This window comes from Petaurus breviceps, unplaced genomic scaffold (genome assembly GCF_028583685.1).
Source record: "Petaurus breviceps papuanus isolate PSGF00001 unplaced genomic scaffold, PetGlider_PUasm1.0 38, whole genome shotgun sequence".
Lineage (NCBI taxonomy): Eukaryota > Metazoa > Chordata > Mammalia > Diprotodontia > Petauridae > Petaurus > Petaurus breviceps.
Window position 1 is genome coordinate 82,738,160 of NW_027186304.1, and position 22,382 is coordinate 82,760,541.

A 22,382-nucleotide genomic window follows, 5' to 3' on the forward strand; every position below is an offset into this window, starting at 1 on the left:
TCTGGCCCTGTCAATTTTGACTGAAATTTAGAATATTTCAGAGGGAAGTATTATAAAATAAGGGTAAGAATATAAGCTGAAACCAAATTGTGAAAGGTACTCAATTTCATTGACCAGTAATTTCTAACGTGTCGTGCATACAACCCATGGAATGTTCAAGATGGTCCTTTGAGATTCTTAAATAAAAGAGATGGAACTTTTTCTATTTATTTTTATCTAAGAAGATAAAGAAATTATTCTGTGATAATATTTAATATATACATTATTAACACTGGTAATCTCATTCAATGATCATATGTTATGTATGATGTGAGTATGTAAGGCATCTTAAGAGAATGGAGTGAGTTCCACGGAATGGAAATGTTCAAAATGCCACCCTCACTTGCTTGTTCACTTGTGACATACTTCAATTTATACATCCTGGTTTAAATGATTATATGCATTATATTCCCTATTTTTAATTAAACCAGGGTTCTTAACCTGGGGTACATAGATCCACAAGGGGTCTGTAAAGAGATTTGGGGGGGTCCATGAAATTGGATAGGAAAATGATGACTTTATTTTCACTAACTTATCATTGAAATTTAGCATTTCAAATTTTTAAAAAGCATTATCCTAGGAAGTCTATAGGCCTTGCCAGAGTGACTAAGAGGTCCACAACACACAAAAAGGGCTAAGAACCTTTTATAAATCGCCCTCACAAATTTGGTTTACAAAGAGTTCTGCAAAGAAAATATGGATTGAAGATAACACTAATAATTTAGGCATAATTAAATAAGAAAATGATAGATCTAACTCTCTCTATCCCAAGAGAGCCCTTTATCATTCACATCATGAGGAAAATGCAATGATGACCTAACCGGATCTGACAAGAACTTGGCTAAAAATAATGAAATGACAAAGAGTACTTAAAATATAGATTCACATCCTCTGTCATAGTGTGTCTTGAGATAACAGCTAATGATAGTGTGACATCCTTATGATTAATAAACTTAAGAAATTAAGCTTTTGTTGCTGAAAATAATACGTGTCACTTATAAAAACTCTCACATCTACATACTTCACCTTTACAAGTCTTCCAAACAAAGAAGTTTGAACACATTATTTTACAAATATACAAACATAATGCCTTATGATCAGTTTGCAAGAACAACTGGTGGATATAAAGGAGATGGAAATTTACTAGCTAATTTTCCATAAAATTTTTTTTATATAATTGCTAAATGGAATTGAAAGATTAACATCATGGGAAAGGTAAGCAGGACTGAATGCTCAATTTTATTTTCTGGGAGGGGAGTATGATAAAAAAAAATAGGGGATCATTGTTCCAGACAATATGGAGTCATCGAATACTTTTGAGATGGGTGATGATATGGGTCAAACCTATTCAATGAGAGGATGATGGGTTCATACATTTACAATGACCAAGAATGGGAGAGTTACTGTAAGCAGGTAAAATGCACAGAATACATAATAAAGGAATAATTATAAGTACTATGGTTTATATGTTTGTGTATTTCAATGCCATAAAAGTCCATTTTCCATAGAATGTATTTTATTAGTATTATCAATCATCCCAGTTATTAGTGTGAAAGCTAATGGTCTATAGTGGACAACAATATTTTCCAGCCTTGCAAACAAAGACCTTCTCCAGCTCTGTGGGCCAGCTAGTAGACGTTTCACAGATATCTCTTGATTGATTACAGTAAACTATCAATTATCCATAAGTAAAGACTCTACTAGGTGTGCTATTTGTGGTAATTTAGTTGAATCCAATGTTGCCTTTCCCTAACAAATTCATGGTTGGGATCTTCCATCAGTCACATGTGGCTTAGTGAATGTACACTCATTTTTCTATAGTCTGAGCAAAACACAATTAGGCTGAGATATGTACTTTTGGGGAAAATCATAAAAGGCATTCCAAAGATAAATAGATTTGATTTTTGGTTTATGTGCTGTTTTGAATTTTCTAAAGTAAGTATAGATATACCTTCCATTACCATGGATAATGAAATGTTGATTATATGTACTTGCCTGTTACCTATTTTAGACTGTAAATTCCTACAGGGTGGGACTATGTTTATTTCTCGTATAGCACTATGCCCATCTGGGAATTCAAATACTTTTTGATGACAACTCAAAATTGGAAAAACATGTAAAAATATAGACAGGAGACAAGTGACTAAACACTATTAAACATAATATTTAAACACAATTTAAATGTAAGTCTTGGTCATTATTTGGTTATAAACTGTCTAAAGAAATCTGTTTGTACAGCAAAAGTCCCTGGATCAGATGAACAGAAATCTACTAAAGATGTTTTAAAATTCATTTACTCCTACTCTTAAGAAACTGAGGCCCATATCTATCTGAAATTAGTCTGTCCTTAAAGGTTCTTCTTGGACTTTTCCTATCTCTACATAAGTCATCTCCTGCCCCTTCATAGGATTTCCTCACCTTCACATGTCTTATAGCACTTATTAGTTTGCAGTCTCCTACTCCTGATTCATCTTAGGTCACACAGTGAATAGTAGGAGACTCAGGACTAGAACAGAGATCAGATTATTCTCAGTCTAGTTTCTTTTCCACTATGCCATATTGCCTCAAGTAACTTAATTATGGCTTGGTCAAAAATTAAAATGTTAGAACCCAAACTGAATTTTCATTACCTTGTAAGATTTGTTTTGTTATAACTATTGTTGATGAGTCTGCTGCATATCTAAACATCCAAGATACTAGGTTTATTGGCATTGGCGAAGATGAATTTGATTATTTTAAGAATTTAGCTAACTTTTGACTTAGCATAGTCTATAGTCAGAATGACATGATAACATATTACTAACAGAATATCTAGCAAGCACCAAATGGAAACATTATCAAAATTTTAGAGTCATATTCCCTAAGTAAATATCTGCAGTTTAAGCAGGCATGTATATTAGATGGTTTCATTGCAGTCCTACCTAAAGGCAGGGTGCTGAACTAGAAAAATTCTGGATCAGAATATGGAGAATGTAAATAATTTGAAAGCTAGAGGAATTCTAAGTTTATATTTTTAAAACACAGGGAAGAACAAGCACACCTCACATGTGCAAAACAGAGGACATAGAAAAATTAAATATTTCAAGTACATCATGCCATTTAGATGAAGGGGTATAATTTTATACAATTGCTTTGGGGACAAAATGAGTTATTCTGTGGGTCAAAATGTCTATCCAGAACTAGAAGATGGAAGCTGGGTTTTAAAACCAGAATGTCTCCCTCTTGAATATTCAGGACAGGCAAGAATTGGAAAACTTAAAAAAAAATCTTGAAGATGGCAAAGTCCAAATGTAGGGTGGATTACAAATTTTTCTTCTGTTGATATTGGCACTCAACACAACCATCCTGAGTAGTTTTCAGAGTTTCAACATACGATAGACTGGATACATGCTGGCATTAGGCCTAACATAACTAAAGTAAACTGAGAAGCAGCCTGGGCCTATGACCTTGTGGCTAAGGAGGATTGCTTGTTTACTGGACTCTTTGTATTTGAATCTGGAGGAAGCAAACACATTCAAATTATATGCAGACAAGAAATGATGTTGATGACAGTGGACAATGAGTTAGGCTGCATTTCTGAGAGAAGGGGGCAGCCTGAAAGTTTCTGCCACTGTAGATTCTCTCTCCCCAATAGCTCCATATGGAGAAAATTAGGGAAAGCAGAGGAAATGGAAGATGGAAAAGTGGGTCCCAACTTCATTTAAATGCAAATTTATCCAGGTTAATAAAATTGACTTATCAAGTAAGACTTGATAGGCTTTAAAAAAATAAAAGATTGTTTTAGAAAAATAATTTTATAGAAGTTAAAGGAAATACAGCATTTTTATGAGGAATATTCCCTTTACTAGATTGGAGGCCCTTTAAGGGAAGAGCCTACAATCATTTAGATTTCATTCATTTAGATATCTCTCCTAGCATCTAGTATTATACATTGTATATTGTATAGTGCTATACACTGTATATTTTCTTTAAAATATTTGTTGAACGACTGTTGGATGAACACTTGAAACTTAAATCTTAACTATAAGCAGCCACATATTGCTAGAACTAAAAAAATATATTCTATAAAGAGACAAATATATTACTCTAATCACTACAAAAATGCTTCCAAAACTAAAGGAGATCAGTACAGTTGGGAGCTAGAAAGTACAGTGAATAGAGTTCTGGGCCTGGAATCATAAATTCAAACCATTCAAATCTGGTCTCAGATATTTACTAGTTGTGTGACCCTGGGCAAATTACTTAACCCTGTTTGCCTTAGTTTCCTCAACTGTAATATGAGCTGGAGAAAAAAATGGCAAACTACTCCCAGTATCTTTGCCAAGAAAACCCCAAATGGGGTCACAAAGAGTTGGATATGACTGGAATGACTCAACAACAACAATTTGGGGAGGGACGGCAGTGGAAATAAGAACAAGGCTTGGTTCTCACCCTTTGTCTTGGTTTCTCATTCATTGCTTCAAGAATCCACGATTTCATTGGTGTGAAATGAGACATTTTCATGCGTTGCAATGATTGGAAAAAAATCCATCACCTCATGATCAACTTTCTAGCATTCTGCTCTTCTAATTTAACTAGGTAAGTTCTCAGACAACAAACACAAATTCCACCATTATGTCTTTACACTTCCGTGGGATCTGACACAACTTTGACCTCTATTGGTATAACTTTTGAAAACCCAGGTAATTGTTACACCATAGCAAGGAATCAGCATGAAATATCAGTAGAGACATTGTAGTCAAGTAATAAAAAAATGTTTGCTGTTGACTAAATTCCATTCCAAAGAAGAGATATCAGAACACATCACCTTTCCTTCATTATAGAAAGAACGAGGGATATGGAGCATTTCATAAATTGTTGGATGCAGTGGACTGCTGTTTTGTTTTTTCATTCCAGAGATCATCTAATCTAACCCGTACCAGAACAAGAATTCCTTTTTATAATATATTCAACAAGTGGTCATCTAATCTTTCTTGAAGATCTGTAATTAGAGGGAAGTCATTATTTCTAGATAGTCTATTCCACTTCAGGACAGCTGTAATTCTAAGGAAATTTTTCCTAAATCCTAAATTTGCCCCTATCCAACTTCTATCCATTACTCTTAATTCTGTCCTTTGGGGCAAAGGAGAATATATCATATTCTTTTTACTACATGACAGCCCTTCAAATATTTGGGGAAAAAAGTCATGCCCTGCTATAACCTTCTAGCCAAGACAAAACACAAAATGTTCCCATAAACTTTGAGAAAAATTCTCCTCATTTCTTAATTTTATTGTCTTTAGCAGCAGCTAGGCTTTAATTTGCCATTCTCTATCCTGAATTTCTACCTCCACATCTACCCTAAATTTCAGTTACAGCGTCATATTTATTGATTCATCAAACTATTTAAAATGTGTGACAGAATGTTAGGACTAGAATAGTTACTCTATCCTACCCTCTGTCTACGAACAACTGACATTTATGTAAATTTTTCAAGTTTTTGAAGTGCTTTACATATCCTTTTAGAGCATTAGAACATCCCTGTGCAATAGGTAGTCAATGTATGGCAGTTGGTGGCATAGTGGATAGAGTGCTAAGTCTGGGGTCAGGATGATTTAAGTTCACATCTGGCATCAAATACTGACTATCTGTGAAAGTCACTTAACCTTTGTTTGCTTTGATCTCCTCAACTGTAAAATGGGGAAAATAATAACATTTTTCTCCCAGGGTTGTGAGGCTTGAATGAGATGATATCTGCAAAGTACTTAGGACAGTGCCCAGCAGGTAGTAGGGGCTGTACAGATGCTTGTTTCTTCCTTTCCTCCCCTATGGTCTATAAGGTTTTGTTTGTTTGTTTTACCAATAAGGAAACTGAGGGTCAGAAAGGTGAGTGATTTGCTCATTGTCATAGTCAGGAAGTTCTGGAAATGGAACTCAGTTTAAAAAGTCTTGAGTGTAAACCATGGCTTGAAGATGACTATTTGGACCATACTGAGAAAGTAAATGATCTTTTATATGAGTCATTTTCCTCATCTGTAAGAAAGAAAAATGCTCTGTGGAATTCAAAGGATTATTGAACTACAGAGGCAGTGGTGCAATGGTTAGACCACAGGACTTTGAGGCAGAATGGCAAAAGATTGAATCCTACTTCAGATGTTCCATTGCTATGTGACCCTGAGCAAGTCACTTAACCTGTATGTGCCCCAGATTCCCAGTAAGATAGGATGAATAATAACATTTACCTCACAGGGTTGTCATGAGGTTTAGCCAAATTAAAATATGTAAACAGATTTGCAAACTTTTAAGCTCTATATAAATGCCAGATATTACATTGTGAGATATTGCACATGAAAGTACTTTTAAAATGGAAAATATGATACAAATATATGGTAATAGCACTGTGTGGTTGGCATAACCTGCCATTACACTACCCAGTAGACCACATGTTCATAATCACACAATTGACTGAGGGGTATAGATAATACAAAAACAGTTTCTGTGGTTTATTTTGTTGTTGATTTTGAAAAAGCACTTGAATTGGACAAGCAAAACGTAGTCTTATAGGATATCTTTCAAAAAGATGTCTTTGATTCATGTGAATATGATATAATTTTTTTTAGAGATTCAACTATACACTTATGGTTGTTGAGTAATTGATCATTTATAATAGGTGGCATTTATATAGTGTTTGAAAATATGCAAAGTGCTTTATGAATATTCTCTCATTTGATCTTCAAAACAACAGTGTGAGGTAGGCACTATTATTATCTCTTGTACATGTGAGGAAACTGAGGCTAGTCGAGGTTAAATGGCTTGACCTTAAGTGACTATTACCTCCAGAACAAATACAAGCCCTCTGTTATTCAAAGTCCTTATAAACTGTCACATTTCCTTTTCAGAGTTCTTATACCTTATGCTCCTGCCCCATGTACCCTGCAATCCAGTGATGCTGGCCTCCTTCACAAAACATTTTATCTCTTAATTTTTTCATTTTCATTGGCTACCTCCAATGCCTAGTATATTCCCCCTCCTAATCTCTGCCTCCTGGCTTTGCTGGATTCCTTCAAGTCCTAGGTAAAATTACACTTTCCACAAGAACCTTTCCTTGATGCCCCTTAATACCATTGCTTTCTTGGGGTGGCTAGGTAACACAGTGAGTAGAGCACTGGCCCTGGAGTCAGGAGGACCTGGGTTAAAGTCCTGTCTCAGACACTTAACACAAAAACTAGCTATGTGACTGTGGGCAAGTCACAACCCCAACTGCCCTCCAAAAGGCAAAAAAAATACTATTGCTTTCTTGACACTGATTATTTCAAATTTATACTGTATGTGACTTAAACAAGTATGTTTCAACATAGTTGCTTGTATCTCATCTACCCCATTAGACTGTGAGCTCCTTGAGAACAGGTATTTTTACCTTTCTTTGTATTACCAGTGCTTAGGACACTGCCTGGCACAAAGTAGTTGTTCAATAAATTTTAACTGACTGGCTGACTTGTCCAGGGTTACACATCTAGAAAATGTCTAAGACAGAATTTGAGCTCATGTCTTCCTGACTCCAAGCCCCAAACTAATCCACTGTGCCACCTAACTGCCTGGTAATCAATTGATTTATTGGTAATAATAAACAAGACAGATATATGATTACTGAAGGTATTCACCTCTTTCTTGGAGTATATCAAAACTTAAGAGTGATTTCCCATAGATTACATGGTTCTTCAAATGTTCCTGGTTTGTGGATTACATTGGTTGGCTGCATCAAACCCAGGAATGCTACAAAATCTTTTCAATCAGATCCTTGGCTACTCAGAAGAGAAAGGTACAGCTACTCACAAAGGAAAAACCAAGTAAAGAAAGAAGGCTCCCCCCTCTAATAGTGACAAGAAATTGGATGAGTAGCCTGCTGAGTTTAGTCTATCAGTAGCTGTATCCTGGAGTATGACTATAGATGACCAATGAGCAAGGCCTAAGGTAGGAGGAAGAGCATAGGCGAGATCACATCTGGTAAATTGTATAATGTTTTGAAAGATCATAAGACATTCTGATACAAAAACCCCATCTTTTAAATGCCAGCTATATATGTATATATGTATATGTATTTATGTATACATATATATGAAACACATAAAATACTATGGTTTCTGAAGAATCAGAATTGCAGTTGACCTGAAAACATTAAATGAGACATAAAAATAAGAGAACTTCAGAAGTCCCAATAAGACATGGTAAGTGGAAATGGTTTGTGAAATGTGATTGATGATTACTTGTGTGAGAGAATTGGCATTGAAAATTATTTCAAGGACATGTACAACTGGAAAAGTAAGTGAACTCATCATGCAAGGAGGTAACAGTTTAAATATTGCAAAGATGTCCACAAAACACTTTGAAACATAAAGGAGAGGCTCTTGTATATTTGGTAGATTTTCTATGGAAACTTTATGGAATGACATGGACAATAATTGTAGAGGAAGAGAAGGCATGTAAAAATTTCAGTAGAGAGAGTGACATCTAAATTGTTACAAGTCTCTATTAACTAGAATGGATACACATGTACAGTATAATCGTAATTCATATTCATCATGATGAACCAATTCCTGGCACATAGTAAGAGCTTAATAAATGCTTGTTGATTGATTGATGAACCTGAGGTAATACAAGATCTTAAAACATCATCTGCATCATTAAAGAATATCAAATTATGTCTAGCATAGCTTTAGGGTTATGCATTTTATTGGCTTCTATTTGTTTGCAATTTGACAATTTTATTACCTTAATAGTTCTCATTAACCAGAATATTTGATTGCCCAAAACAGTATTTTCTGGTATTCTGTGTAATAAATCTGCTGTATTTTTCACCTTATAAGCCACTTATGTCTACTATGAAATTTAACATACGTGCACACATATGCTTGTTTTGTTCTCGAATTGCTTCATGTTTTATTTCTTTCTGCCCAATCAATTAAGATTGGCACTTAATTGAGGAGGGCTGTCTTCTTTTATAGTATCCTCAGAATTCAGCACAGTACCATAAAAGAGACTCAGTAAATATAGCTGACTTGCACGCCATCAATCAATGAAGAGGCATTTATTAAGCATTTACTGAGGTAATTCTGTTAAGAACTGGAAATAGAATAGCAACAAAAAAAGAAAAAGAAAGAAAAATTGCTATTATCAAGGACCTTACATTTTAATGGAGGAGAAAAGAAGCACACATATCAGTATGTACAGAACACATTTAAAGAAAATAAATACATATAAGGTAAATAAAAGTAGTTAGGGAGACAGGTGCAAGTTGGGTGGGATAGTGAATAGGGTGCTGGGCCTAGAGTCAGGAAGATTTGAGTTCAAATCTGACTTCAGACACTTACTAGCTGTGTGAGCCTAGGCAAGTCACGTAACACTATTTACCTCAGTTTCCTCATCTGTAAAATAAGATAGAGAGAAAATGGCAAACCACTCCAGTATTTTTGCTAAGACAATTCCAAATGAGGTCATGAAGAATCAAATATGACTGAAACAACCGAACAACAACAAAGAAGACAGGGTACTAGCAGCAGGAGGTGGCATTCAGAAAATGTTTCATGTATATGGTTGTGCTTGTTCTACATGTTGGAAAGAAGAGAGGGATTCTTTGAGGTAGAGGTGAGGAAAGGGTGCATTCCAGGTATGGAGGGATGGCCAGTGCAAAAACAAAACCAAGAATGGAGTGCTGTATGAGAGAAACAGGGACAAGTTTTGTTTTAATCATAGAGTGTACAAAAAAAGTAATAATTAGGTTGGGAAAATAGTTTGGATCCAAATTGTAAAGGTCCTTAAAAGCAAAACAGGAGTTAGTTTATAGTTTATCTTACCAGCAACAGGAAACCACTGATGTTTATTGAGTATGAGAGGGTCATAGTCAGAGATGTACTTGAGGAAAATCCCTTTGGCATCTCTGAGGAGGTTGGGCTACACTGGTGAGAGTCTTGAGGTTCTGTACTTTTTTTTTGCATGAGTGGCATGACATAGTGCCTCAAAGCCAGGGAGATCAAAGTATAAATCCTGCCTCTGCCATGTACTGGCTGATTGAGCCAAGCTCAAGTTGTTTAACTTCTCAATGCTAGACAATGTTTTAAGACTGCACAATGACGGGAAAATGCTAGCTTGTATTGGTGGAGGAAATTTCCTATATGAATGAAGTCACAGATTCTCATTTCCTATGTGTCTAATGTGTATTCATCTTTGACTATGTTTTATCGCTGTGGTAGAATATAAACTCCCTGAGGGCAGTGACTATCTCACCTTTTACTTATATCCCCATTACAGAGTATACAATAGGCATTTAATAAATGTTTGTTGACTACTCAATTTCATTAATGATCAAATGAAATGTGGAAAAGATTGTTCTTTCTTATCTCTTAGGCATGTAAAATAATGGAAGATATACAATAAAACATTGACTTTAAGAGAATGATTCAGCAAGAAATTTCAAGTGAAGCATGCTTCCTTTTCTACTGAAGAAAAAACTAGAAATTAGTAGTCTTCATTAGAAACATGTAAATCAGCAGAGAACAGCAGTTAATTGGGCAGATGGATCATAAGAGATACTTGCAAGACTCTGGTTGGGAAGTACTAAGGCACAGTGCCTGACACATAGCAAGTGCTTACTAACTGTGGTTAGTCAATTAACATACGATTTAATAAGTGCTAACTGACTAGATGGGAAAAAATTTCTACAGAATATTCTGTAATCATTAGATCATATGAAGAAATCACTTAGAACAAGTAGATAAGGACAGATGATAAATAAGAAAAGGAAATTGGTCACAGACATAGATGAAGATCCTGTCTGGAATAAAAAAAGGAGACAGTCTTTGTTGAATTTTTGTTTTGAAATATATGTTTACTTTTCTAGACATGCAGAGAATTACAGAAGTAACCTGAAGGATATCATATTTAAGTTGAAGACTATTAACTGAAATGGCAATAATTTTAAAGTTAGTGGTGTGGTAGAAATTGTAGAATATAAATGCGGCTTGAATAAGAATAGCTGAGGACAACTTTTAAGTTCTGTCCTCTGCTCATATGCTCTGTGGGCAATATCACACACTTAGTTTATGATAAGCTAACCTGTGATTAGTCAATAAATACTGATAACACTGAATTGAACAGAACTGGATCCAAGGGAATTGCATTTGAGAATTGACTTTGGTATATCCAGAGACATATTATGGCATAAAGAAGATAGGTCTCACCCTTGAGACCAGGAACAATTGGGTTCAAATCCCATTTTTGATAGATACTGACTCTTGTGAGCCTGGGCAAGTCATTTAAGTTCTCAGTACTCTGGTCTATAAGGTTATCAGTAACAGAAAAAGTACCAATATGTATTAGTAGAGGGGATTTCCTCACCAGAGAGCTCCAGTTCCAAATGAAATCACAGGTTACATTATTATTTTTCACCTGAGGTAGATCTACTCATACTCCATTCACCACTAGATGCTAAGGTTTCTTCCTTTATAGATTAATTGTTAGCATACCCCTTGGTCTATGCCAATATATTAATCATTTTAAGGAATTATTGCATTTTTTTTTTGTTTTTAGATCACCTACACTTCCCAATACATTCCTTCCCTCTTCCCCATGGAGAATTTGTACTTTCTTACAACTGTATTTTTTTTTAAAAAGCTCAGCAAAGCCAACCCATTAGTGAAGCCTGGAATGTACACTACATTCTACACACCCTTCTGCAAAGAAGGAAGGGAGATTACACACTTATTGAAACTTTTTAAAGACCAAGCTCAGTCGTTATAATTCCATAGAATTCAATGTCTGTTATTTTGTTAATGGTGGTATTTGCATTTATGTTGTCATAATAATTTGTATATTATCTTCCTGTTTCCACTTATTTTGATTTGTGTAAGTTCATATAAATCTTATCATGGTTATCTGTATTCATTATATTAATAAACTCTTAGATTGCAGCAATATTTTATAATAATTATATATCACAACTTGTTTAATCATTCACCAATTGATAGTTGTCTACTCTGTTTCTAGTTCTCTGATACTATCCTATGAATATTTTGGTGTATATGAATCCTTTCTTTTAATCATGAACTTCTTGTAGGATATTTTTTAGTTACTTGCTTAGAATACTTCCGAATTGTTTCCCACAATATTTGGTACATCAGTGTGTCTATCTTTTCACAACTCCTTCAACATTGACAAAAGATGAGAATTCTTAATTCTAGGTCTGGTCCCTTGATTAAAGTAGACTTATGAATGAACTCTATGTTTCTACCCACTTCACAGTAAATTGCATTCAATGTTCAGGAACTAATATTCTTCTCAAATATTACTTCATGCTTGCTGATTTCTACCATTTGAAAAATGCAATTTGGGGCATAGGCAACCCTACTTTTGGAAAACGTCCAATGGAAGAGATGACATCACATGAATATTCACAAAACTTACATGCTAGTTGTGTAAAATTAGGTGTCACTCTTCTTCTGCACACACATTTCTTTCTCCTCCGATCAAAGATGTTGGACTAGACACCTCTGAGGTCTTTTTAAATTAAAAAATCCAGTGATTTCCCAATCTTCATTACATGAAATTCAAACTTATCATATCAGATTTAAAGGCATAAAAGAGTCCAAGTTATATGTGGATTGTTCCAAAAGTTCATTTGTAAGTTGGTCACCTGGAAATCATAACTCAGCTATGAGGAAATGTGACAGTTTCCTAAATAGGGGTTAACTTCCAAAGCTAGGTCACACAAGCATATTTCACTTTTAGTTTAACTGATAAATACTGCACCTTTGAAAAAGCAACTTCCATTAGCAGATAAGGAGGTAGACAGAAATTCTAAATACTTTAAAGGGTTTTGTTTCATTTTTTTTGTCTAGAGATGTGTTCTTTTTATAAAGAAAAAGCCTGATTTCATTTAAAGACTTGTAACCTTCCTTGGAATAATTCTAATATTTAGCTTTCATGAGCTACAAGTTATGGAAGAGAAAAGTGAAGGGCATGGCATGTGCATGATTCTTCTGAGGAAAGAAAAAGGAGTAAATATTGGAAGAGTGACTAAGAAAATCAGTTTTCCATTTTGTCTCAGGGTAAATGGTTGCTGCCTGGATCATGAGGAAGAAGGTTTTGGGATAGGTGAGAGGAAAGTACAAAAAGCTACCTACCTACCTATCTACCTATTTATATATTTCTCTGTCACCTGCAAGTTTAGTAATTATAATTTGAGGAATCCCTAAAATACATGATTTGCATTTCATGTCACCTTATTTCTTAACTGTATTACTCATTTCAACAAGTAGATTATTTTATAATTCTGTCCTGAATTTCCATTGCTAATTCTACATGAAACTTCAGTCATAGTACTATATAGCTGATTCATCAACAAACATTTTTGTTTAAAACCTCTCTTATAACTGTGCTAAGACTTTGCCAGCACTACCTTCCATCCAACTATCAATTTTACTTTACTCTAAATTCATCCTCACATTCATCAATTATAATCACATGCAAAATAAGTGGGGCAGATACATGATATGCAGTACAAGACAGAACTGTTAATATTCTTCCATTCACTCCTTGTATATTATTTTTTCTTTTTGCTTTCTGGAGGGCAATTGGGGTTAAGTGACTTACCCAAAGCCACACAGCTAGTAAGTGTGTCAAGTGTCTGAGGCTGGATTTGAACTCAGGTCCTCCTGACTCCAAGGCCAGCGCTCTATTCACTGCGCAACCTGGCCACCCCTCCTTGTATATTCTTAACTTGTAAATGACAGAGTATAAAAACCCCTGAAATTATAGTCTAAAACTCTTCTAAATTAATTTGTAAGGGTCCTTTATGATTCTCAACAAATTACATCTTTTCAGACACTAAAACTAATCAACAATTGAATAATATTCTTTGTTTTGTTGGATGTGAATTTTTATTGCATACTGGGTCTATGTATGTTTGGATCACTGAAAATTACATAAAAAACCCATTTAAATCAGTTAAAAGCAAACTCAGACTGGTTATCTGGGCATCATGTAGATAAAATGATGATTTAAGTGTATGAGTTCTCACTCTCCTTGTTTCCTCAAATTGAAAGACAGCAAATTCTTTTTAAAAGTTAAATTTCTTTGTCAGTGGAAAATAAAGGGTAAACTTCATTTTGCTGACTTCTGAAAATTTTACTGACAAAGCTACAGTTCCATTGGAAAAAATAAAATGAATGCCTTTAAAACCCCACTCCAACAACAACAACAAAAAACAAACATCTGTTTTGTTTTCTCACATCTTACCAGCTCAGTTATTTTAGCTACAAATATTTATTTTGCTGACAAATGTTTCCAAAATGTTTATTTCATTTTTTTTTTACAGTGAAATGGTTTTTTAGCTTAACAAATTGCAGTTTTGCAAATGTTTCCATGGATTGACTGCTGTTCACAGGCCCATCTGTAAAAATGTGCAAATATGTACTAAACATTTTCAAAAATTTTCACTCAGCAAAAACCAAGTCAGCATGCAGACCTTTGGAAATGTTAGGACTTTTGCCACAGTTAGCATTTGGTAGTGTAGACATAGCCTCAGTTTCCAGCATATACCATTCTATTAGTAAAGACAGCTACCTAGTTTTTAACCCTCTCTTACTGAATTCCTTTGAGAGTCTAGTGTTCTCATGGAACTCTGCACAAGAATGTTTCAGTGTTGTGAGACTCTGCTCTACTTTCTAATGCCTTGGCAGGGATCAAAGAAGTAGAAGGAGCAAATGGTTTCCCATGCATATTGAATTCCCTCTTATGCTGATTTGCCTTCTCATTTGAAATTCAATATTAGCAAGATTTTACTATACACCACCTTAACCAGTTAAGCGTATATAGGCAATAATTGTATTCTTTTCACATCTATTTCATTATCACATTTTTCCATTGAATACTTGTTAACTTTTTGCTACATGGTTATGTTGTTTCTTAGTCAATGTGTAATCAGTATGTACTTTACTCAAAATTTTGTGACATCATTCATTCTGAAGGAAAAAGGAACGAAGGTTGCTTTTTTATTACATTTCCAAAAGGGCACTGAAATTTAAGAATTGGGAAACATGCTTTTTTGGCAATTCAAAATCTGTCATTTAATTTTATCTGTCATGAAAATAGAAATTTTAAATAATCTTGTTTATTTGGAAATTACTGTATAAACACCATAGACATATCAAACTAAAGCAAACTAGAATTATAGTTTTTAGGTTAAGAGATCTTTTAACTCTTGTAGGCGTAATACTACCAAAATAACAACAAATCATAAAAGTAAACATGATTGCAGTTGTAGATAATATTAATTCATGCTGGCAATAGAATTTTGCAAGACAATGTTTACATCATGTATAGCATAATTTGGTCCTTTAACTTTTTTTATCTTTTTTTTTAAAAGCAATTGGGGTTAAGTAACTTGCTCAAGGTTACACAGCCAGTTATTTCTGGGTGTGGTGCTAAGTATCTGAGCCCAGATTTGATCCCCAGGTCATCCCAACACTGGGGCCAGTGCTCTTACTTGCTAAGCCACCTGGCTGCCCGGTCCTTTACCTTTTAAATGCATTTGTTGCTGTTTAGTCACTTTTCAGTCATATCTTTATGACCTCATTTTGGGGTTTTCCTGGCAAAGATACTGGAGTTGTTTACATTTCCTTCTCCAATTCATTTTACAAATGAGGAAACTGAGGCAAACAGGATTAAGTGATTTGACCAGGGTTGCATAGCTAGCACATGTCTGAGACCAGATTTGAATTCAGGTCTTCCTAACTATAGACCTGGCACTTTATCCATTGCAACACCTAGCTGTCCAGATTATATACATTATTTAGCTATAAAAGAAAGTTGTAATTTTAAAATATTAGGTTGACAGTACAAATTACTTTCTATACAAAACACATTTGACATTGGTAAACATGGGGGAAAAGACTTAGGTGACTCTTCAAGAAAAAAAGAATTACCCCCCCAATATTCTTTTAAAGACTATTATGCTTCTACCTAAATAGTTAAAATATTTTGATTCACTGAAAAATATTAGGTTAATTTGGTAATGATATGCCTTAAGCTTTAAGGGTTCAGTGCAAGGTAACAACATGCTGTTTACACTTCAGTGGTTAAGGAATGATATTCTAATATACTGGTTCAAATCTCATCACAAAAGGAAAACATCTTAAAATCCATTTTTCTTATTTTTTCATTTTTTCATATTTTGAAGGGATAAAAGAATACTACTTCTCTTGTAAAAAGAAGTAAGCTTTTCAGGAGGACATTTTAAATGAGGGAAAATACTTTCATTAAAAAATTAAAAGGGGGAATTCTATTAAAGTTGGTCCTCTCATATCTATCATTTGTTGGAAGGGAGAGGATAAAGTAATAAGGAGGAAAGAAGGGAATGGAAGAGAGGCGAGGAAGCAGAGAGGTTGAGGGTGGGAAGAGTAAAAAGAGTATGCCTTATGAATATTTTCCTAGCCTTAATATTCCAAAGAGTATTGCCTTCAGAGAATTGCAAGATTATTTTAAATGACTCCAAGCTGCACTCTAAAAACAAATGTCCATCTTTTCAGTACCGGCATTCTTTCAACAGAGAGGCAGAATAGTGTGATAGGCTGGCCTCAGGGTCTCTCTGTTTGAGTCTTGTTGCTGACTGTGTGACCCTGGAAAAGTCATTTAATTTCTCTGTGCCCACCAGGGAAGTGTCTATGAATAGCAGTTGCAAAACAGATACCAATTTCCACTAGGAGTTTCCTCCCATTGAATTTCATATATCAATGAAGTCAGAAGCCCCTCAAAAGAAGGGGCTTCCAATGACTGTTTATGGTTGTGATTACACTACAGTTTGAAAAGATGAAATTCAAAGCATTACAGATATTAAGCTGGAAAAGACCTTAAAAATCATCTAGTCCAACTCTCTGACCATCACGGTGATTAAATAGTATGCTGAAGATTCAAACCCATATCTGCCTGAGGAGCCAGTGTAATGTAATTTCCATTTTGTGCTTTTTTCTTTTCACTATACTTAAAAGCATCAAATCTTTTTTTTTTTTTTAATAATACTTAAGAAGAAGAAAATGACAGCTGGTGACTGCCATTTCATTTCTCTGGCTCTCTGTTTCCCCATTTGCAAAATGAGAGAATTAGACTAGATTATCAATGAAGTACCTTTTCAACTCTGCAATGCAAAAAATATTTAGTGATTTTAATCACACACCATCAAATTACATTTTTCAAGTAAAGTGGCTTAGGACTGAATCTTAAAGGATCTAGAAAGTAGCAGCAGAGCTACTTTAAAAAAATTGTTATATAAAAACCCTAATTAATTTACAAACTGAGGCATCAGTCATATATTCAACTCACAGGATTAATTTAGAACTGAGGGAAAAATCCTTTTAGAGACCACAAAGGGTTTCTTTTGGTAGTGGTTGTTTAAAATCAGATAAGGATCAGATATGGAACTAAACAAAGAAGTGGCTTTGTATAAAGTCCTTTTAAATAAGAAGATTCACTAAAATTCTGGTGGCAGGTTAAGACTGGCTATGTTTCCTATGTATTTCTAAGTGATGTGATTTTTTTTGTCATGATATTTAATATGTCACTGAAAAATATTAAATACATTGTAGTAAGAACACTGTATTCTTGAAAGAGACCAATGATGTATTTTGGTCTAGACCTTTATATTCTACTTATGTTACTCTTAATGGATTACATATGCACATCCAAAGAACACAGATTTCAATTTAACTATAAGCACATTCTTCATAAGAGCCATACTTAGAATGACGGACTAATATGTATGTACACTCACACACACACATATATATACATACATATATAATATAGAGACATGCATATACACATATTAAAACATAATTGAAAATTTTATAGAGGTAACAGATTTTTAAAACAATATCTCTATAAACTGTTGGGAAAAAAATCATCAAGACATCCTTACAAGTTCATTAGTCTTTAAAAGATGCTGGTAAAATAGGTAAAAGTTGAAAATTTCATTTAAAGAATTAGTTTGAGACATAATAAGCAGAAAGGAAAAAAATAATTCCCCTGAGATCTTGGATGGAAATATGACTAGAATCCAGGTGTCTAGGACTGAGCAGAATTCTAAATCCAAATACCTCTTGAGACTCAAAGAAAACTAAAATAATTTTTAAAAAGCCAAATCATTATCTTAGTATTATTACTCAGGAAAGAGGATTTCCCAGATTTTGATGGCAAAACTTTTCACAGATAATAAAAACAGAAGCACACTGCTCTCTTAAAATCCATGATTAAACATTAGTTTCATTTCAACTAAAATTTAGTAAGCACCTATTTTATATAGAAAATTATATAAGGTTCTCTGGTAGAAGACATTGCCCCTACCATCATGGAGCTTACATACTTAATTCATCATTTCCCAGTCTTAGTTGAATGAGCCCCTCACAGTGTGCCTCTTAAAAGATCAGTAAACTCTTCTTTCATCAAGTGCATCTGGTCTTTAATTTTATGTAGAACTATGAAGAGACAACTTGATGGTGGCCAAATTAATCGGGGTCTCTTTCTTTAAAAAAACAACACCAACAAAAATAAACCTCAACCAAATTTTGCTTTAACTTTGAAAATAATCTACTTTTCAATTTGTAAACTCACTGAAATTCCTAGGACTAATTATGAATAGAAAATTTTGTATAAAAGGAAAGATGTTTCTAAATATTTCCATCGACCAGAAACTGCAAAATAAGGCATTGTGTGTGTGTGTGTGTGTGTGTGTGTGTGTGTGTGTAGGTTGTAAGAGGATGGAATCCTAAAATATCAGGTACATATTAATCATTAAGCTAAATATCTATTTGTAAATAAAACTTGTTTTGAGGCTGGTTTAGAAGATAAAAGAGGGTCTTAAAAAAACCTAGACGCTGTTCTTGACATTACGGATATGAAGATGGCTCTACTTCCATAAGACATAAAGACCACTGCATTGTGAGTTGCCTATGAGTAGTGGTGATAACTGTTGTACTAAACCACCCATACTGTATCACTTCATTTCCACTATAACAATAGCTATGGAAAAAAAATTGGTCAGGGTTCAGTGTACCATCCCACAGAAAGAAAGAACCACCCTGATTTTTTAAATCATGCTTCAATCAGCTCTCCTTGATGAAATGACAGCAATTCCTTTTGCATTGTTCTCATACCCTCTTCCTTCTGTGCCATCCAGATGAAGTGAAGTGATCATGTTATATAATGTTGCTTTTTCTCACTTTATGGCTTCACGTGCTCTTAACAATAACCTTCAATCCAATGAGTGGATTCTGCTCATTTAGTCTTTCTCAATCCCCATGAAATTTTTCAAAATAAGATAAACAGTTCAAAAATAACTGAATGATCAAGCTACTGCAAAGGATGTAAGACAAAGTTACAGTCTTTCCCATGGAAATCCACATCAAATCTAGCAAGTAAGGAGAATGGTAAAATCAAGATAGAAGGGGCCCTAAATTAAAAAAAAAAAACCCGACCCTACTCATAACTTTTTATACACTTGAGTGTGATGTGTGTGTAAGTTTATGTGCTAATATATTCCTTTCAAGCTTAAAATGTAGCTTATGAATGAGAGTGTCATGTGCTTTGATTGTGTACAAAGGCAACATCATTTATTGAATGCACACTCCTGTGTGAAGATCACTATAGCAGCCTAATACTCTGCAAGGAAATATAAACAAAATCTTATAAAAGACGAGTATGTAAGAAACTCTAGCCTGGAAGGATACAGCAAATATATAGAGCTGTTAAAGTCAGGTCAGGGACATGTTTACACAGGCCTTTTTTTTTTTAACAAAGTGTTTTTCTAGAGACATTCAGTTTTCCTACTTCAGTATATAAGGGACAAGGATTGGAGCTGGGATTTTGCTGGTATAGAGATTTCTAGGTTAGGAGATTCTCTCTACCAGCGATGGTTAGCACCTTATATAATCTTAGGAAGATATCTAGAGCATTGAGCTGTGAAGTCACTTATCAAGACTCATGGCATCAGTTTGTTTCAGAAGTGGGACTTGAACCCAGGATCTTCTTAGCTTCCATAACAATGTTTTTCCCACTACACCACACTGCCTCTCATTTTAGCAGAGAGCAAAATATTGTTTTTAAGAACAAATGTCCAACTTGTTCTTTAAAAACATTGGAAACTCCCAAGGTTTGTAAAGATAATAAAATGCGATCTGTCATTTGATTTTTAGCCATCCAGATAATCACATCACAAACCACAGTAATACACACACATTTTATATATATGTGTGTATGTGTGTGTGTGTGTGTGTGTGTGTGTGTGTGTGTGTATGGAAGTTGTCTCTCTTTTCTTATTTTAAGGACCATTCAATCTTACTGGGCAAGAGCATTCACAAAAAAGTGAAAAAGAATAGATATTCTCGTTCCTTTAAAGTTGGTGTTCCATTTTCTAACATAGGAGAAAGCATTCTCCCAGGCAACATTACCCCAACAGTGACTTTGTCTACTGACCAATGAACATATTTGATTGATTGGAGTACTAGTAGTAAATCAGACTTGGAACTGGAAGAGACCTGAGAGGTCACTAAATCTAGTAGAGTGGAAAGAACAGGGGGTTAAGAGTTGGAGGGGGTAGGTTCAAGTCCTAGGGCTGTTACTTATTATCGATGTGAACTTTGAACTCATTTTCTTCATCTATAAAATCAAAAGGTTGGATGAGATAATCTCTACGGTCTTTTCCAGCTCCAAAAATATGATGCTTTAGGCCAAGCCCTATTGAAATCATGAGTCACATCTATAACATGGATTCTAAAGCTGAACTTTTCTATGGCAGATGCCCTCTACATTTTTTATGTGTCCTGAAGCAAAAGAAAATTGCAGAATACTAACACATATACATATATAGAGAAATATAATATATAGAATTCTAAATATTATATATAGAAGGCTTATATATAGAATCATATACATTATATATAGGATACAATGCAGAGAATTACAGGATTCTCTGCATTGTATGTAGGATGCAATGTATAGAATTATATCTATGTTACTAATATATTTTCCTATTCCTAAGATATTTTGTGTCATCTCTAGTCATGTGTATTATAGCTTTTTTAAAAATGGACAATTATTGATAACAATAACAAAACAATATTATAATCATTACAAATTAGTATTTCCTATATTTCAAACTTTAACATTAAATAAAAAAATAGAAGAAAGAAATCTATTAAACAGCACAACACAATTTCCTGTTAGCCAACTCTAGTCCTATTTCTTGCCAAAACTGTGCTAACCATCGAAATACATGTGAACCAGCAAAAATATGGCCTGTAGGACTAATAAAATTCCTATAATTACCTGCAGTGGGATCTGTAACTGCTTGACTGGTGATGCCAGATGGTGGCTCTTGAAGCTGGTATGTTGCATTTGTAGAAGGTGTTGTTGGACTGGTGTTGGTGCTTGTCATGTAATGAGATGGGTACGGTGAGCTATTGTAATACTGTGCATACTGACCCTGGCCAAAGCTGGTATAAGATGCATATTCCTACCAAACCAAAAAGCAACATGAGAGAGTTCTATCAAAATATTGCAGTAAGCCTTCCAAATCATAACAGCAAACACATGTTTATATTACAATGTTTTCTCTATACTTCACACAGTAGGGCAAACAAAATAAACACAGGCTGATTTGTTTATACTTGCAAACATAAATATTATGTAAGACTGGGAATGTTTTTTTTGACACTTTTCCATCCAACAAGATGCATATTACTAGTAAAAATTAAAGCAGTCACTAAAATGTGCACAATTACATTAATACAGATTTTAAAGTAAAATACAAATTTAAAGAAATTAGGGGAAAACCTAAAATCAGAGTTCACTTTAGAAAAAAAAGAGGAGCATCTTTTACATATTTTATATATTCTAAAATTTTTCTCACTTTTACTTTACAAATTTACCTGCTGTGAACTATTAAATCCAGAAGAATTTGTGAGTGAATTATTTCCTGTGTATAGTCCTGATGATGTTGTAAAACTGCTACCTGGAACAAAATGTATTAAAGAAATCATGGTTACTAAAAGTTTCTAGAAAGTATTTAATCTTTCAGGGCTATTCTGTGGAATAGTTGCATATGCTATGATACACTAATAATTTCATGTATTAGCCTTATTATGGTTAAAGATTCATTTTAAACATTTAACTGATTATTAATATCTTCAATATTAAGAAATATAGTTTATTTCTTTGATTCTTTTTAGTTCCAAACCCATAATCCTATAAGCCTAAAATTATTAGAATTTGAATCCAACGGATTTCCTGGTTCACCTGAAATTCATACAAAGACATTATAA

General features: G+C 34.2%; 1 protein-coding gene across 3 annotated transcripts in view; it reads right to left on the bottom strand.

Moving 5' to 3' along the window:
- EYA1 (EYA transcriptional coactivator and phosphatase 1) overlaps positions 1-22,382 on the bottom strand; it is a 345,032-nt gene that overhangs the window by 84,215 nt on the left and 238,435 nt on the right. For all 3 annotated transcript variants that reach the window (XM_069100112.1, XM_069100110.1, XM_069100111.1), the window contains 2 exons: positions 21,990-22,072; positions 21,388-21,574 (listed from right to left, as the gene is read on the bottom strand). In XM_069100112.1, coding sequence (XP_068956213.1) covers positions 21,388-21,574; positions 21,990-22,072 — 270 coding nt within the window. The remainder of the gene's footprint in view (positions 1-21,387; positions 21,575-21,989; positions 22,073-22,382) is intronic.